The sequence below is a fragment of the Danio rerio genome, chromosome 9, assembly GCF_049306965.1.
Source record: "Danio rerio strain Tuebingen ecotype United States chromosome 9, GRCz12tu, whole genome shotgun sequence".
Lineage (NCBI taxonomy): Eukaryota > Metazoa > Chordata > Actinopteri > Cypriniformes > Danionidae > Danio > Danio rerio.
The window spans coordinates 20,007,000-20,027,233 of record NC_133184.1 but is presented as its reverse complement, the minus strand read 5'-3'; the positions used below and the strand labels follow the sequence as shown (position 1 = coordinate 20,027,233).

The 20,234-nt window shown below is 36.9% G+C and overlaps 1 protein-coding gene across 5 annotated transcripts in view; it reads left to right on the top strand.

The window, feature by feature from the left end:
* Positions 1 to 20,234, top strand: part of enox1 (ecto-NOX disulfide-thiol exchanger 1) — a 260,708-nt gene that overhangs the window by 144,663 nt on the left and 95,811 nt on the right. For all 5 annotated transcript variants that reach the window (XR_012385265.1, XR_012385266.1, XR_012385267.1 and 2 more), the window contains 2 exons: positions 639 to 767; positions 7,835 to 7,972. Coding sequence is in view for 2 of the 5 variants with exons in the window: in XM_009304587.4 (XP_009302862.1) it covers positions 758 to 767; positions 7,835 to 7,972 (148 nt within the window). In the remaining 3 variants the exon portion in view is untranslated. The remainder of the gene's footprint in view (positions 1 to 638; positions 768 to 7,834; positions 7,973 to 20,234) is intronic.

Sequence of the window (20,234 nt, the reverse complement as noted above, 5' to 3'; positions counted from 1 at the left end):
TACAAGAGCAAGCTCCTGATTGGTTAACGCGATGCGAATGTGTGCTAAAGTTTAGATTTTCGAACTTGAGCGTTTTGGGTGAAACACTTGATACGTGCGTCAATTGCGCAAAATGCTCAACTCGCGGCGCTCCATTTGTGCGAATCATGTCATTTGCGCTGCCTCATTCGCGCGTGTCGTTTCACAGAATGTCTATTCGCATCTTTGCATTAACTTAACATGTAAATTACTTGCGCATGACGCTTCTTCCGCGTCTGGTGTGAACGCAGCATCACAGTTGTAGTAGTTGAGTTGAGTTGAGTTGAGTTGAGTTGACTTGAGTTGAGTGTAATGCAAAAATCACTGCTGCAAGTCCAAACACTGAAGAGCAACTCCACATTGTTGCCATATTACAAGCATACATATACAAGCTGCTTTTCATACATAAGCTCATTAAATGCTTGATTTTGGTCAATAAAGACACAATGCAGTACAATGATATGCTCTATTGACACAAAACAGAAAAAAACTGTTAATAAGCAGTTTGATTTCCTACGAATTCCTATTAAGATTCTTTAAACACCACAAAATCGATTTCTTTCTGAATCACTTCCCAGCCCTGATTCTCATGTTGTTGTGTTGTTTTGTGTGTGCTGTAGGTTTCTCTGAACGCCGTGATGAGCTCCTGAGTGCTCCGTTCTCCTCGGCCAGCTGTCTTGGAAGAGCAAGGGCTCTGGTGACGGCAGTGGCACCCAGAGAAAAACTGTGACGAGCGGCCATGGCTAGTGGTAACTATTACCGCTTCTTATTATGTCCAGTACACTGGCTGTTTACCAGGCCAGTCAAAACCGCACAAGCCTTCATAAGTTGTGGACGTGGGCAGCATTTTTAAGCCATCATAAGCGCACTAATGATGTGAAAACTATTCCAAACGTAGGCAGGATGATTATGCTGTCTTCTGAGATACCTCGTTATGGCAGATTCCAGAGCAGCGTTGTCTTTTTTTCATGAAAAAAAAACAGATTAATGCATTGTACTGAGCTCAGTGTAAAATAAATCCTTAGTATGTTTAGGGTCTAAAAGACAATAATCCTCTCATTCAGCGAAAACGCGTAAAATTGATTGAAAAAATTACACTAATGCCATAAATAATAAAAGATTAAAAAAAATAATTATATTTTGCCTCCCAACCAACCAACCAACCAAAAAAAAAAAAAAAAAAGATCACAAGTTAAACAAAAAAGTAAATGTTTTCAACAAATATTTGTTCATGTGCTGGGATGCTGTACAAAAGAGTTGAGGATCCAAATGCAGGATTTATTATAAGAGAATGATTAGGCAGGCAATGATTACAATCAGGAGTAAACGGTAACATGCAAGCAAATTCAGAATCATGGTTAGTAAACAGGATGGTCAAAAGGCAGGCAGCAGACAATACAAACAAAGCAAAACAAAACAAAGCAAGGGTCAAACACGTAAAGGCAAGGCAAAGGAAACCGCATCGTAATGTCACAGATAACAAGACTCAGCACTGAAGTGTGTGTGTTGATTATAAAGTCCATCTTATCAGTTCATGAGCCGCTTCAGCTGTGTGTGTTAGCAATCAGCAGAAAACAGGAACGGATGTGAGTGTGTAGTGCATAACAAGATTTGTAGTCCATATGGTGACAAGCCTGGATGATGAATGTTGAAGCCGCTGGTGATTGTGACATATTACAATAACAAATGTTTACAGAGCAACAAATCTGCATATTAGAATGATTTCTAAAGATAATGTGCTTCTGTTTCCCCCTCAAGTCCAAAGACATGCGGTACAGGTGAATTGGCATAGATAAATTGGCCATAGTGTATGTGTTTGAATGAGTGTGTATGGATGTTTCCCAGTGATGGGTTGCAGCTGGAAGGGCATCCACTGCATAAAACATATGCTGGGTAAGTTGGCTGTTAATTTTGCTGTGGTGACCGCAAATTAATAAAGGGACTGAGCCAAAAAGAAATTGAATGAATGAATATTTCGATAGAAAACATATATTTTAAATATATGTTTTAAAAGTATATTTGGCTAAGCATAAGAAGCTTAATTACTTATTTTACAGACCCCATAGTGGAATTGTATTAATTTATTTCACAATGTTTTTTTTTACAATATTTATTTTTAAAAGTTGTGCATGTTATTAGTATAACTGGTTTCCCCCTCTAGCCTAAAGATGTGTGCTATAGGTGAAATGGGTAAACTAAATGTCCTGGTTTTCCAGGTTGGGGGTTGAGTGTTGGGCTAACAACCCACCTCAGTGTTTGATATTACAAAACACTAACATGGTGTGACTAAATATTAACTTCGATAAAAACAGCCCTAGAGGTAAGTATTAGTATACCAACATGCTAATTGTAGTCGATTAACACAATGGTTCATTTATATTATTAGAGTAATAATCACATTGCTCTGTGACACGAAATTCAAAGTTGAGTGGAAGTCAAACCCAAATACCAAATATCCAAATACCAAAATATCAAATATCACCAGTGATCTAATCCTTGCATATTGACACAAATGTCTTTGAACTGGACTAGAAATACCATCATGCATCTCACACACACCAGTTCCTGATTCCCCTTGATTGCACACACACAGCTGGTAACTCATCATGGACTGATTACCTAAACTTTATGTTTACCTCTCTCACACACACACATGTTGCTGAGTCTTGTTAATTTCCTGTAGCATTAAGCAAGGTTCCATTGTATTGCCTTGCTTTGTTTTCTGACCTTTGCCTAATTATTTTATGTTGTTTGCTGCCTGAGACTAGTGGTGAGCAAAGCAATGCTTCATGAAACACTGAAATAGTCGAAGCAAATATGTCGAAGCTTCAAAACATTTCGAAACCCGTCTCTACGGTCATTTTTATGTATTGCTCTGGAGCAGCTTCTGCAAAACGCCGTTAAGCAAAGGTATTAAACCCCATGTTATAGAGTTGAGGCTTCAAGTGATTTATTGAAGCAGTGAGAGTTCCAGACCAGCATGCCCAGATAATGTGTTCAAATCCAGGGTGATTTCAGCTATAGATGTTTTTAAATGCTCTGTTCTGCTTTGTTTTAACATTGGTCTGACATCTAAATGAGCACTTTGTGAATAAATATGTTAGGATTCAAACTCTGGCCATTTGCACACAGTTACTTTGTGCACACGTATGGTCCACTAAGCTATAAGAGATAGAGGATTTATTCCAACCTTGTCAGTCAAATGCAGATTTATCTCTGAATGCTTCTGAAATGACAGATGCTTTGAATCACTTTAGTCACATGACCTGGTGCTTCGAAACACTTTAGTCATGTGACATGGTGTGTTTTGAATCACCTTTGTCAAGTGACCTGGGTGTTTTGGATCATGCTTTGGTGCAATGTTTCAAAACACTTGCACTTGCACTTTGGGATCTTAACACTGTATTAAAACGTCAGTTTCACATCAGCTATCCCTACCTGTGACATGACTACTCTTTTAGTTTGCCTGTTATTTTATCAACTACTCCTGCTTTTCACCCTTGCCTGCCTGAGTACTCTTGTTAATAATGATGCTGCATCTACATCCTCAACTCTTTTGCCAGTATCGTATATTACACATAGATATGAATGAGATTTGCAGTATAAAAGTGGCATAAAATGTCTGAAAAAAATCAATGCAAATGTAATGTTGGACCATGTTGATTATTAGCCGACAGGTTGACAGTTCATAAAGTAATGAGTCGTTTTTCCACAAAACCAGCTTGTATTATGAGTAAAGCGTCCCCTTCATTGACATCCATCGAAAACCCTCCACAAAACAAAACTGCATTTTATCTCCCTCCCTGCAATATGCATCACTATTTATTTATTTATTTGCATAATTGCCATCAATTAAGATTAAAACATGAGTGTACGTACAGTTTTACCACAAATACCCCAATTAAACTATGGTTAGTGTAGAAAGACCATAGTTCTATAATGACATCACTTGTATTGATTAGTAGGGTAATGAATGTATACATGGCAATGCTGATGTGCTTGTTTTGGCTGTTTGGATTATTGGTGCAGAACAAGAACCCAGACTTGCTTCTTCTAGTTTTTTTCACAAACATGCTGTCTGAGAATATAACACTGCTGCAGCAAACATAACATACAGTAAACTAAGCCCCCCGTAGTATATCGATACACAGATGGAGCTGGGAAACTAAAAAAAAGAAAAAAAGCTGCTGCACCATGCATTTAACGATGTGGCTAGAAGCAGATTGATTGGACCTATCAGCCTGTGCATATTTCATGACAGATGTTTGGATTGCCTTTTTTTAGGTTTGCTAAAACATGGTCAGTTAATTATTGGTAGTAAACCCGCGGTTTGTTTTTCTAAGTGTACAATTCTGCTTCTGGAGGACAAACATCCTGCATGATTTAGTTCCAACCAAATCCAACCTATTGCCTGGAAGCTCCTGAAAAATTTTATTTGCTGGTTCAGGTGTTTAAAATTAGGATTGGAGCTAAACTGTGCAGAAGTTTCCGAATATTTTTTAACTTGCAAGGAAGACATGATTGAGGCAATGAGTTTTTTGTGCAATCTGCATCATTCACATTGCACTGTCAAAATGCACCTCAATTGGCACATTTGTATTGACTTTGTATGTAATCCACTCTTGCGAGTACTTGCATTTGGTATAAACATAGCATTTGGAACAAAGGACAGGACATCCATAATATAAAGCAGGGGTTGTCAAACTTATCAGCTTAAGACCCTCCCAAATACCAATGTCAGCAAGTTGTGATCTCTGTTGATATCTAATACAACAAACGGGTCAATAGGTTGTTTTTAATCACGTGGTTCTGGTGACATGCAAAATTCAGATGGAGGGCAGGAAGTAAAAGACTGAATGAGAGACATAGAGGAAAGTCTGTATTTTTATGATTTATGTATTTTTGTTATTTATACCATTTATTGAGGCTGTAGATACTGTATAAGCTATTAGGTTACATGAAAAAATACTTTAGTAAATACTATAGGGTTTGGAAGCATACTATAGATAATTACTTGAATTAAACTGTGATAGTAATTATATTAGGGCTGTGGTACGACACAACTGTAATAATAAACAAATTATTCAATAGGCTTCAGTTTCTCTAATTATACGCAATAATAATGCAATATAATTTACACTAACGTTACAGTATTTATTACAGTTTATCAGTTTACTGTATATTTTGTAGCATTCATTAAGAAAGAGGTGTACACATTATACAATTTACCATGTGGTTCAAAAACATGTTTGTTAAAAATTACTATTGTATACCTATTATTTTACATTTATTTTATATTTTACAGACATCACAGAATAATATATAAATTCATGAAAAGGCATGCGTGGACACATAGCCTAATCCAGAGGTTCTCAAGCTTTTTCACTTCGAGGCCAACTTCCTTCTCCGAGAATTTTTAGAAGGTCCAAACTGATTGACTTGAGAAAATGCTCTAGACATTTATTTTGCCTTCTATTATTCTCTTTTTTTTAGATCATTTTATACAAAAAAAAACCAAAACATTATAAATATATATTTAAATATAGTATAAAATATAATAATATATATATTTTAATATTTATTTAAAAAAATGGACAGACCGATTTAAAGCTCCTGAATCTTTACTTTAGTTATACTTTACAACTGCAGAGTATTTGGGCCTTTTCTTTAATAAATTACCTGGCAGGACAACAGGAGATGACAGAAAACTTTCTGTTTCTGCTTTAAATTAGACTGACTACTATTCATCTATTGATATCCATTAAAATAAACAAAGAAATGTAAAACAAAGTAAAAACACTCTAAATCTGTTAAAACATCGATCCGAAGGCAGTTGGGTTTATAGCTGGATATTATTGGAGTTCACTGACAGGAACAGTGAACAGCTGTTCACTACTGAAACACCACCAAGTCTCGCTAGATCATACAGTACAGGCGCAGGTCTATTATAAAACCCTCACAGGATGTTAATTTGAACAACTATGCAGATATTTTCAAGTGTTTACACAAAGAGAGCACACATACTTTGTGAATCAACAGACTCAGTACGGTACGATGCAATACGCGTTACAGATGTGAGTCAGAATTATTAGCTCCTGTTTATTTTTCCCCAATTTCTGTTTAACAGAGAGAAGATTTTTCCAACACATTTCCAAACAAAATAGTTTTAATAACTCACCTCTAATAACTGATTTGTTTAATCTGCCATAGTGACAGTAAATAATATTTGACTAGATATTTTTCAAGACACATCTATACAGCTTAAAGTGAAAATTAACGGCTTAACTAGGTTAATTAGGTTAACTAGGCAGGTTAGGGTAATTAGGCAAGTTATTGTATAATGATGGTTTGTTCTGTAGACTATCGAACAAAATATAGGGGCTAATAATTATGACCCTAAAATGGGTGTATAAAAATTAAAAACTGCTTTTATTCTAGCTGAAATAAAACAAATAAGACTTTCCCCAGAAGAATTATCAGACAAACCTTGTTTTTTTGCTCAAACTACTACCCTTTCATTATGTTCATGGCTGTTTTTGCCCCATTGACTTTCATTATAATTAAATTTTTTGATTGCAAAGCCATGCCACCATGTAATCATGTTTCCTGATTGTTGGTGGTTTTCCCTGTTGGGACATGAAAACATTCCCAAGAGCACACAAGGGTTAAGTAAATAATTTACTCGCTTAATTTAATTGTTGACCTCACCTAATAAGATGGTGTTTTGGAGCACACCAAGTCCATCCTTGGTTTAATTTTGGAAACCTCCAATCAGAGATCATCCTCCACATTCGACCATGAAGTGTACTCATTTTTAATGCACATGAGTTCCAAGAGGTGTCGGAAAGTTTAACAATGTACTGTAAATGGTGCTATTGCATTGTCGTTAATGTAACAAAATCCTCCTGGGGTTCCAATCTAATAGAAATAAAAATCTAAATGACCATGGTTGCATGTTGTTGTTGTTTTTTAATGTAAATATTGACTACTTTTTATCTTTAAAAAAATTTATTTAATATGGTAAATCTAATAGCTTATTTAAATTGACTTTATTTTTGGAAAAATCAAGCGACCCCGCCTCATTGTCAGTTGACCCCTATTGTGGGTCCCAACCCCCACTCTGTGAACCATTGATCTAAAGCAGGGATAGGCAACTTTAGCCCTGGAGGGTCACAAGTTTAGTGAAAGAGCAGATGTTAGCTCCAACTTTAATCAAACACACTTAAAGAAGGTAATCAGTGTCTTGGAGATCACTAGAAAGCTACAGGCAGCTGTGCTTGTGTACCGAAGGCCAACAAGTGAAGTGCTTAGAGCAACCAAGTCCCATACAAAGAATCGCCGGTTTGATCCCTGCTCGGAGCAGGTTGGGTGGTGTAGAACTGGCAAGGTTACATTGGTGATGTGAACCGGATTGGAGTGAGGTTTAAGGGGGTGAGTGCTGTGCAGGTAAACCTTACTCCTCTGACCTCTAAAGGGGCTCTATCGATAGTTCATGGTCTTTAGACTCCTTGTTAGAGCAAACAACTCCCATGCAAAAAATTGACAGTTCGATCCCAGCTCGAAGTGGGTTGGGTGGCGTACAACTGGCGGGGTTACAGTTAAATAGAGTTGGAGCTAAACTTTGCAAGTGGCCCTCCAGGACTGAAGCTGCCTATCCCTAATCTAAAATGTGCAGAACTGGATTAAGTGGCCTCCAATGTAAAGCATAGCAGACATGTTATTCTCTAGTGATCCCATACAATAGATGCAGCTGTTTAGCTAGTGTTTTCAAGATAGGCTACTAGTCAGGATTTAACGGATTGCATTTTCTCTGCAGCAGCAGACGGCATCGGCAGTTTGGGAACTGAGCAGAGCCACATCAACGTTCCTGTGGCTGATCCCGGAGCCTGGGCCACCGCCATGAACAACCTGGGCATTGTGCCGATGGGCTTAACCGGGCAGCAGCTGGTATCAGGTAAAAGCCCTGCGTTCTCTCTCCAGTGTGCTAATCCTCGTGTTTCATCCACAGCTCTCCCTGCTCTTCCCTTTCGCGGCAGGGGCAATAAAAAGCAGATATTAAACCGGGGTTCCCATATTCCCCCTCTGGCAAACTGCACAGGCACACCAGCCAAATATGTGACCTTTAGAATCAACACTACACAATGGATTTTACATCGAAGCATGCTACAGTTTGTTGAGCTTTATTCTTTAGCCGAGAAACTGAATTTTTGAGGCACTGAAATGCTCATGTTCTGATGTGATGGTGGCAACTACCGCTTTCTCGCCTTAAGCCTTAAGCAAAACACTATTTTTTGTAAGGCTATTTGTCCAAGAACTGGACTTTAAACTGTATTTCTGTCTCTGATTAACCTGTGATCATTAACAGCCATAAAAACTGGTCTGCTGTTTTTGAAAATGGCTGTTAAATAGAAATTGTCTCTTATAATCAAACATCTTTCTTTTCATAAGCCACGGATGGAGTGAGTGGACTTGACAGTTTGTTTGCTCCATGCACTGCCATTTCACCTCTCTTGCTTTGACAGCATTTGTGAGTGGGAGTGGAAGCAGTTCAACTAAAGTCGAGCTACTCTTATGATGAAGTAGTTAGCTTTACCAAAAGCTGATCACAAAGTGGCCAGCTTCACTGAAGCTATTTAAAACTATCATGTTAGTTTTTACATTAAAATATATAGAAACTCCTAGTTATGCTGATTTATGGACTACATTTTATTTCAAAGAATGTTCAAATCAAGAGAATTAAACTATTTGAACTACAGTAGTAATATGGACTGTGTTGTTTTCACCATGCTAATAAATATCATACACCCTTGATTTCCAGCTTGGCTTTTATAGAACGGCCAAGATGCTTTAACATGTTTTGTGATTTATTAGACAGCACAGAGCAGCATTACAGCAGAACCCTGAAATATATTCAGTATAAATCAGCTCTGTTTCTTTTCCATGTGATCATGACCGGAACAACCGGAGGAGTTAGACGGTGTCATAATAACAACTCCGCTGCTTTCTTGGTTTTGTGCTCCTCTCTCATCAGCAGTTCCTTTAGCCTCTCGTTTTGCTTTGATTGCTTTGTCTTATTATTATGATATTAATTTGTGAATACTTTAGCTCATCTATGGACATTGCAGGAATCCCATAGGGTGTAATGAAGACAAATTCTAGCTTCATCAAAACTACACCTTTGTTTGTTGTAAATACAGGCCCTCTAGTGTCAGTAAGTACATACTGTACCTTCAAGTGGGCAGTGGATTCATCCTAAAAGACTCATTTATTTATTTATTTATTTATTTATTTATTTATTTATTTATTTATTTATTCATTTATTTATTTATTTATTTATTTATTTTTACACTTTCAACCTCCTTTCGAGCATACTATAATCCTATAAGTAACGTTTGTGTTTAATAGACGTCTAATAGACATCAAAACAAAGATGCCTGGCTAATGCAGGCTAAAAATGAAAATCTAATGGATGTTCAAGATTAGCCCAAAAGTAGTCATCAAAACCACAAATTTATGTAGTCATTTATTTTTGTGTATTTGTTGATAAATTTTGTACTATTGTTGGACATCTGTTAGATTTTCTCTGATCCTGATTGTATATATGTAGTCCTGAGTTTTATGTATTATATGTATATAATATATACATATTAGTATATATGTATTCCTGCTCAAAACATGTCAAGTGAGATGAGACTTGTTTGAGTTGTGTTGGTAGTGCGTTGTCTTCATGTCCTAGAAATACTGTTTATTCTGAAATAAACAGGTAAAAAATTTATATTTTTCTGATCTAATAAACTTTTCTGATGTAAAGGATTGTCAGAGTGTAAACATTTAGACACTATGAATAAATGAAAACCGGGCAGATATTCTGCATCCTATTGGCTGTCTCATCACTAGTGTTTATTTTCAACTCTAGGTTCACCTTTTTATATAATATGAGCAGAACAGCACCTGGGTTGGCAGGTATAAAGATTTTCAGTTTCAGCCCAGAATTGTCAATTTAGTGTATCCCTAAAATAGTTATTTATTGCACCTCTCTGTGATATGATTATTTTATGAAATATGGAAGCCTGTAATTGCCACTAAAAATCACAATAATCTTTATAAATATTTTAAATAAAAAAATAAGAAATAGGCTTCCATATTATTGCTTACACTATTAAAACAATACCTTTTTCAATATGTCGTGCAGCCCCTGCATATGACAAAAGTTTTTGGGATACAGAACTGTGATGGACAACATGACACATATGCACACTTTGTGTCTGTGCACTCAAAAAACCAATTATCAGGAGTTTAAAATAACAAGTTTATAAATGTTTAAATGTATAAAAGAACAACCTCTACTCCAATCTAGTATATAATAGCATTAATCATTGATAGCTTTCCTTAGAAAATACATAACTCAAGGCCCAGGCCCAGGGCGAGTGTCTTAGTGTCCCATCAGTGACGATATACAGCCATATTGCACAACAGTTCGATGGCATAATCGTGTATATAAAAAAAAATCTAACTAAAAAGTCTAAAAATCCTTTTTTAAGAGGAACTACTTTCTTTCGACATTCATTCAAATCTGCCGCTGACGTCAGAACCGTTGCGAAATGACAAACGTCACTTTAGAGCTAGTATTTGAATGATTCTCTAGCGCAATATCTTAAGTGTTAACAGGGTGTTTTTGCTGACATTTTAAGATTATAAGGCTGAACGACATGAAATGCCATCAGTCTATAACGATTTTCCAGTATTTCTCTGTTACTCTGTATTTATCGGGATATCACAATAATTAACCCTGAAAAATGCAAAGCAAACACTACCAGATTACTAGGATATAAATACAGCACAACAACATACAAAAGAGAGAGATTGACTTAGAATGTCACTTACCAGTTTTATAATGATTTGATCAGCTGTAGTTTGGAATGAGGTGGTTTCTGTCTCTGCTCAGTATGACAGTCTGATGGCCGCCGACGCACTTAATCTCCGAAAATATAAATATTTTAAACTAGGCACTATCCTTATAAATAAGTTGCATAGTTGCAATCTGAACAACTAAATTCTCACCGAAAAAGCCTCAAAAATACATTGTGTTGTCGAACAGCTGTGATTTTTGTCAGACTGTAGGGAGTTTATTGATCTGCTGTCAATCTGCTGTGTGTGGAGTAATACATAAGGGTGAAGAGGCTGCACGAGTGCTGTTATTGCAGAATATCATACGGCTGTCAGCCACAGATTTGAGTACCAGACAGAACTGTTGTGTGTAAAAATACTATAAATATATCGATCTAAATATAAACAAACATTTCTCACCTATATGCATGCCTGTGTGTATTTATATATGTATTTTAAATATGCACAGATTATGTCAAAACAAGCTTTTATTTTGGATGAAATAAATCACAATTTTTTTTTTTTCCCAGCACTAGTAAAAGCAAGCATAATGCATTTATCTGGATGATTATAATGCTTTTTAGAAACATTTTGGATTAATTTTTTCCTGTACTTGCTATAAATATACATGTAACTTGCATAAAACCATCTCTTGATATTAAAGCATATAAAATGGAAACATGTTAAATCAGCTATAGCATTAATATGTTTATTTTTGATAACTCTCCTCCCTCATGTTAGTTCCTGAGACAAAGTCTCTCATTGGCTTGAATTCTATTATAATTACTATCACGCTAGGGAAGCCATGGATTGAGGCAAATTAGGCTCAGATTAAAATGCATGAGCCGATATTTTAGATCATGATTATTTATGAGAATTCGGGAAGGCACAAGTCATTTGAATTGCTTATAGGTTTTTTTGTTCTTGGGTGACTTCAGAAATCATCTAAGAGTGAATATTAAAACCATTATCCTCAGCTTCTGAGCTAAAGCCTCTGGTAATACGCCACAGCTGAAAGAAACACTTCCAGAAGTTCTTATGAGGATTTCATATACGCTATCCTCCCTCTTTCTGCTGCTTTCATATACACACACACACACACACACACACACACACACGCACACACACACACACACACACACACACACACACACACACACACACACACACACGTAATACATGCAAGCTTCCAGCGATATGCCTCTAGATACCCAAAAGAGGATTTTGTCACACTATCATAAATACCGGCCTTTGAGAACAAACAGGCTGGAACGGTCTTTGTCTCCAGGACCACGCTGACAGAAAATTCCAGCTTCAAAGGAGCGATTGGAAAAGATGTGTCTGGTTTCTGTCGAATATATAACAGATTATGCTGAAATAACCTCTGAGTCTTTGTTTTAATTTCCCTCAGCATGTTTCCAGGCACACTTCAACATCACACATATTGCTTATGACACACACACACACACACACACAAGCACAGCTTTTATTTTTTCTCGTATCTGCTCATAAATTTGCTGCTCGCAGAACAGATGCCCACTTGCACAATTTTTTCCTCGCAGGCAGTTTCATTCTCAGTATTTCAGCACATTTTTTTTCCCATCATTGATTATAAATGTTTATTTGCACCAGCTCATTAGAAGGCATGCTTTGTCAGAGCAATTTTTTTTTTTTTTATCCCGCTGGATTGGTAAGGCACAACAATGAATACGACTCCAAATATAGATGATTTTTCTGCAGTTAGGAGTTGCTTTTGTTGTGGCTCTATTGTCAGAGTTTTACACTGAGCATGCTGGGAGATTTGGGCTCAGAATTGGTGTAAGCCGTGAATGTATGAATGCACAGATTTACACAAGATTCACAGAGGCAGCTTTAAGTGGCTTAGAAGAAATAGAAGGAAGAAAGGGAGAATAGAAAGCAAATCAGGCTCCACCAGAAACTCGTGCAGTCATGATGACCTATTTAACTACTGCACTGTACTCACAAAGAAATATCATCCTGAGTGCTGTATATGCAAAAACTAGGACTTGGAAAATGTATGTGATATATGCAGGCATCACTTAAAAGCACTTTAGTTGCTTTTACGGAAAAAAAGAGTTTAACGTTTATGAACTGACTTAAATGTTTGGGCTAAACGATAGGTATAAAGTCAACAGATTTTATTACTACATTAATTAATTTATTTTTTGTTAATTATTTGATTTATTTCAGTATATGTGACCCTGAACCACAAAATCAGCCAATCATACTTTGTATGGATCAAAATTATGTCTTTTTTATTTTATGATGACGCATTATATTTTGTACATTTCCTACCATAAATATATTAAAATTCAGTTGATTAATAATATGGGTCACACTTTACAAAGGTTCCATTAGTTAATGTATTTACCAACATGAACTACTTATGAACGATACTTGTACAGCGTTTATTAATCATAGTTCAAAATTTACCAATATTTTATTAACATCTAAATTAATGCTTGTTAACAATATTTAATGCACCATGAGGTAACATGAACTATATGCAATATATTTGCATTAACTAACGTAAACTAACATGAACAAATACTGTAATAAATGTATTGTTTGTTCATGTTAGTAAATGCTTTAACTAACACTTACTAAAATATAACCATACTATGCATTTCTAAGAAAAGGAACTTACCAAATGATAAATAGTTATGAGAAAGGGCTAAAAGGTAATAATACAATGGCTACAGTATGTATGTGTTTATGTTTGTGCTTCTTGTAGTTTCTCTATTTCCATCCTGTGTTCACTACCTAATATCTTTGTTCTCATTGCTTGTTTATTTCCATGGTTACTGACAGTTGTTTGCTTATGTTCACTTCTTCATCATTGTCTTTTTTTCTTTAGTTCTTGTCTAGTGTATACACTCCTCAGGTTTTTTGCTTTGTTGGTTCCTTTTAAAGTTTTGTTGTTGCAAATAAAGATGTCTTCTTGCTCGGAAGAAGTAAATATTCATTATATTTATTCATATTATATGAATATAAACATTGTAATGATTAATTTATTGCCAATAATTAATTAATTATTAATAATAAAATTTATTTAAATGTAATTAATAACTGAAAAAAATATTTTTGAATATTTATTATTTAACTAAGTTTCAACATTATTAAAACATGTGCATTTATTAACAATAGAAAATTTGCTAACATGTGAAACTTTTAAGTTTTTACACTTAGCTGATGATTGATTATAAAGCTTGTTTGGCATGCTGTACCGGGAGAGATCCCTGAGCTCATAAGATCCGCGAGCATGGGGCTCCCTCCCGTTTGCAAGGCGAGCAGGCAGTTTAAGCTTAGGTTGATCTTGAGAACTCTCCTGTTGTAGTAGCTCATTAACAGATAGCAATTGCTCTTAAGAAATTACTTCTTACTAGGAGCATGTCTATGGGGCTGATTTGGATTAGTCAATTAATTTAAGTTGCATGTTTTTGAACGGTGGGCGGAAACCAGGGAACCTGGGGAAAACCCACGTGAGCTTGGTTAGAACGTTTAAACTTCGCACAGAAACGTCGACTGGCTTGGTTAGGACCAAAACTTGCTGTGAGGCAACAGTGCTAACCACTGGGCTACCATGCCATCCATCTAGGAAAGGAGGAAGAGTAGGGATGGAAGAGGGGTTTCTTCAAAACGAAGTTGGCTGTTATATAGACCTTATGGTATCTATAGTGGCTTCAGAATCGTCTGATTGGTGAATCATAAATTGAATAATGCGGGGCCAGCTGCAAGCAATCATAAGCATGTGATCCTCTCACTACAAGAGAAAACTATGCAATGTCTATTGTTTAAAAAGTGAAACATTGCATTATATCATATTGTATTGTGTTGTATTATATTATTTTTGCTAATAATTCTTTACAACATATGAAAACATTAAGCACAGTGATATAACCGTAGGCACACAATGTCATAAGACATTAAAATTAGATTAGATTTTCAAATGTCCAAAGTTTAATGTCTAGCCAGCATCTAAGGAAAACATTATTTTTACATCAAATAACAACTTCAGATGACATTGATATTTGGTTGACTTTAGGTTGTGTTGGAAAGTGACCAAAATCCAACGTCACGCCAACATCTTAAACCAATGTTATTTTGATGTCAAATACTGACATTTATTTGGCAGGTATGGCAACAAAAATCCAAGGCCTGAGAGACGTCATAGTGATAACATGCACACAACATCAAGCTGACGACAACCTGATTTTCATTTCCAAACAAAATGCAATGTCCCCACATCGTTGGGGTTTAACGTCAATCGGATATCATGTTGACAAATTACTTGGAAATACTGAAATAAAAAAATGGATGTTTGTTTTTAATAATGTATATACATATCATCACATTTATTATCCTTTTTAATTAGTATTTATGATTTTAAGATTAGATTATAAGCCTTAATAATGTATATGACAAATAGCTCTGTTTTTATTGAAGCTAAGCAGTACATGGTAAATGTAGGTTTAGTGTGTGTGACTCAGTGTGGCTCGAGTTATTCACCGTCATTTTGGCTTCTCAGGATAATTATGCATATTAGCTGTGGTGAGCAACGGCTGGAAATCTTTCAAGCCCCAAAAAAGGGGTGACTGTGAAGAAACAGCTGAGACGAATTTCCTTGCGGATTATGCATTTGGACGGCAGGGCCTGGGGCTGCAGTGTTTGGCGCTTTGCATTTAGTAATGGTGTTTGTGATGGGCTTTGATTAATGTCGTCTCACCTCTGAAATGATGAGCAGCTGCGTCCTGTAGCAACGAAATGCTTTTGGAACCTGCTGACTTCCTAGTGAATCCAATTTTTATGGAAAGCAGATAATAGCAACAAATAAAACCTGAAGCAGCTTTTTTTGGAAAGAAAACAAGACTTGCGAGCCAAAGGATTGAGTAGTCCTTGAATCATTCTGACGGAAGAAAAACAACATTAAGAAACCATAAACGTGAAGGCGTGTGTGTAATTTACCTGTTTACATTTCGATTTGAGCTTTGCATGGATCTCCTGATGCGTTTCACATGATTGCAGCCGCTATGAGATTTATGGATCGTAATTTTCATCATCTCTTTCCTCAGCAAGGGATTCGAGATTGTAGGAGCCATTTTTTGTGTTGTAGTGATTTATGTTGTCCACTAGGTGTCACTAACTGAAAACTATAACTGAGGTGCCTGTGTAAGCGAGGAAGAGCGTCAGGTATGGGAAAGCACACGGTTTTTGACCGTGCTACAGAGTAACTTGTTTGCTAGCCAGAAAACAGCAGTGTTTAGATATGTGCTGTGTATACATGGAGTGAATGTTATATTGACATGATAAAGAAGAAAGGAGAAGCAAAGATTGAGGCTTTGTTTAATTCACCTGCACAAATAAAGACATTCTGCTTAAAAACAACTTTAGCATGCATGGACTCTGATTGCACGCGTGAAATACGTGCTCACCCCCATTTCTGGCGATAACAGCAATGGAAGGCTGTTATATTAAGTCAAAAACCTCTGCTTCCAGTGATCTGTGAGTATAAATTCACGTCAGTGACAGCTCTTGAACACATTTATAATTGGGACCGATAGCCATGTGGATCTCGTTTGCTGTTCCTGTTTGAGTTGCTGTGGATCTCGCTTGCTGATCCTGTTGGAGTGGCGTTGGACTTAGTTGCTGTTCCTGTTGGGGTTGCTGTGGATCTCGTTTGCTGTTCCTGATAGAGTTGCATTGGACTTCGTTTGCTGTTCCTGTTCTAGTTGCGTTGGACTTCGTTCGTTGTTCCTGTTGGATTTGCATTGGATGGTGATTCAACACAGGATTTAAAGGTACATTGTTGCAACAATAACTGAACTTAATGGCCATTTATTATGTGTGCACACGAAACAAGCGTAAATCCAATGCATTGGTTGCCAAAGGGTTGGACAATGTTTTGTACTGTATGGTTGTTCTGAAATTGTGGTAATATGGAGGAACAGTGTTTAAATGAGGAAGAATCTGCTGGGTCAAAACAACAGCTTTATGATGATAGTGAGCCTGAAAGGCAAAAAAGGCCAGTTAAACTTACAGCAAAGGCCTTATTGGAAAAACTGCAATCATTGCAAGCAATTAGGAAAGCAAAGTTGAACAAAGCAGACAAAATAAAAGAAACTATTAAAAGGTTGATGCAAAATAACAGAGAATATGAGAATGAAGTACAAAGTGTATTTGAAAAATTCAAAGGGTTATGTTTGGAGGCTCAAGAAGCACATGAATCTTTGTTGACTTTGTTGCCTGATAATGAAATTGAGAAACATGATATATGGTACAAGGCAAAAATGATTTCAAAAAACGAGTTTATTGAACATGTCAATTTATGGTTGTCCACATCTGACACATGTCAGGAAATAACTGAAGGGATTACTGATGCAAATATTAATGATGAGGTCGTCCCAGAGGACAGTGTTTCAAATGTTTCAAAGGGTGCCACTAACTATAGTAAGCACAGTTCCAGTAGTAGTTCTTCTACTGCATCAGCTCGTGTACAGGCCGAAGCAGAGAGAGCTGCACTTATGGCCCGTGCCGCTGCATTGAAATCTAAACATGCAATTGAAACAAAGCAAGAGGAATTGAGAAAACAGAAGGAACAACTTGAATTGGATGCTGAAATAGCAGCATCTACTGCAAAACTTGCTGTTTTGAGTACTGTTGGCAGCCAAAGCAAATGCTCACGTACTGGTAGTTCTCATTCAAAAGGAAAGGAAGTTACAAAGAGTCAAACGTCAAGGGATGTGATTGGAAATGGAATTTTTGATTCAACAAGAAGAAAAATATTAAATCCTCAAGCTACTGAATATGTACCAACAAGTCAACTATCAGTGGCCACAGTTGGAGCTAAAAACAGCAGTCCATCACAACCAACTGGCACTACCTCTAACTTCCCATCACAATCAGTTCGTGCTACCTCTAACTTCCCATCACAATCAGTTCGTGCTACTTCTAACTTCCCATCACAATCAACAACAATGCAGCACATAGGAGGATTGAACACTTATGGCACCAGCACTCATCAACATCAGGACTCAAGTCAGTTTGTACAACATTCCAGTGGCAGTATGGCAACACAAGCTATAAACCCTCTTCCATCTCATGATGAACCTCTTTTTGAGATTTTGAAAAAGCAGGAGGAGCTCACTGCATATCTCGTACATCAAGCTCAACCTCACACACTTCCAAATAGAGAGATTCCAGTCTTCAATGGTGATCCACTTCATTATGTATCCTTTTTGAGAGCATTTGAACATGGTGTTGAGGAAAGAACTCGCAATAAAAGGGACTGTTTGTATTTTTTGGAGCAATTTACCACAGGTCAACCTAAAGAACTGGTTCGAAGTTGTCAACATCTTGATCCTGAAATAGGTTATCCATTGGCTAAGAATCTTCTGAAGGAGCAATTTGGTAATGATTTTAAAATTGCTGCTGCATATATGGATAAAGCTTTAGGCTGGCCCTTGTTAAAGGCAGAGGACGCACAAGGGTTATATGCATATTCCTTGTTTTTGCGCTCATGTTGTAACCTTCTTAATGACATCTCTTTTATGCAAGAGCTCAACATGCCAAGTAATATGAGAACCGTTGTAATGAAATTACCTTTCAAGTTGAGAGAACGTTGGCGAGAAAAGGCCTGTGAGATAATGGATCTGATCCAAGCCAGACCCAATTTCTCACATCTTGTTGATTTCATCGAACGACATGCAAAGATCGTTTCTGATCCTGTGTTTGGATGTATTCAAGACAAACAACAAGTTGCAAGCAAAGCTGGTAAGGTATTCAAGGGAAACAGTTTTGCTACAAATGTTGTTGCCTCAGTTCCAGTTAAAAACTTGCAGCAAGGAACTCGTTTTGTGAGCAAGATTGATGAAAGCAAGACTTGCTTGTTATGTCAAGGCAATCATGTTTTGGAAAGGTGTCATGTTTTAAAGAAGAAGTCACAACGAGAAAAGATTGACTTTTTGAAAGGAAAAGGAATTTGTTTCAGCTGTTTGAAATCTAGACATTTAAGCAAAGAATGTGACAATCGTCTTGTCTGTGAAGTCTGCAAGCAAATGCATCCTACAGTTTTGCACATATATCGCAAATTGGCAGCTGGAATTCCACAGGCAAAGGACACTGAAAAGAGGAGCAGCATAGTCTCTACCCAAACTTGTGGCCATACAGGGGCCGGGAATGAAAAGTGCTTGCTTTCAATTATTCCAGTACAAGTAAAATCAGTTAAAAGTCAGAAAGTAATTCAGACTTATGCCTTTCTGGACCCTGGGAGCTCAGCCTCATTTTGTTCAGAGCAGCTCATGAATGAGCTTAACATTGGAGGAAAAAAAATTAACATCTATCTTCGTACTATGGGGCAAGAACAGCCTGTGTCTTGTAATGTCATAACTGGGTTAGAGGTATGCGGTATCAACAGTAATAAGTTCTTCTCTCTTCCTGAAGTGTACACACAGAAGAAACTGCCTGTCAATTCGGACAATATTGTAACGCAGGAGGACATTTCCAAATGGCCATATCTGGACAGAGTAACAATTCCTCACATTGAAGCCAATATAGGTTTACTGATTGGAGCTAATGCATCTCAAGTAATGGAACCTTGGGAAATAATAAACAGCTATGGCGATGGGCCATATGCCATTAGAACCCTACTGGGGTGGGTTGTTAATGGACTTTCAGAAGCAAGCAGTAACTGTGAGGATGAAACTGGTACACCCTCTGTTACTGTTAATAGGATTTCTATCAGGAGGCTTGAAGAATTGCTCCAAAATCAGTATAATCACGACTTCAATGAAATTGTTGTCGAGAAAGAGGAAATGTCAAGGGAGGATTTGCAATTTATGGAAATGATGAAGAACTCTGTCAAAATGCAGGATGGTCATTATAGCCTGAGGCTACCATTTCGTAGTGATGATGTTGTACTTCCAAACAACTTAAGTGTTGCCAAACAAAGGTGTAATGGTTTGAGAAAAAGGCTTGAAAGGAATCAACTGTTGCATGAGGAGTATACTCATTTTCTGTCTGATGTTCTGGAGAAAGGATATGCTGAAAAGGTGCCAGAGCATCAATTAGATCGTGATGATGGAAAGGTTTGGTATATTCCTCATCATGGAGTATTACATGCAAAGAAAGGAACATTGAGGGTCGTGTTTGATTGTGGGGCAACGTTTAGAGATACTTCACTCAACAAACAATTGTTGCAAGGTCCCAATCTTACAAATTCACTTTTGGGAGTATTGTTACGATTCAGACAGGAAACCATAGCACTAATGGCTGACATTCAAGCTATGTTTCATCAGGTCAAGGTAGCAGAA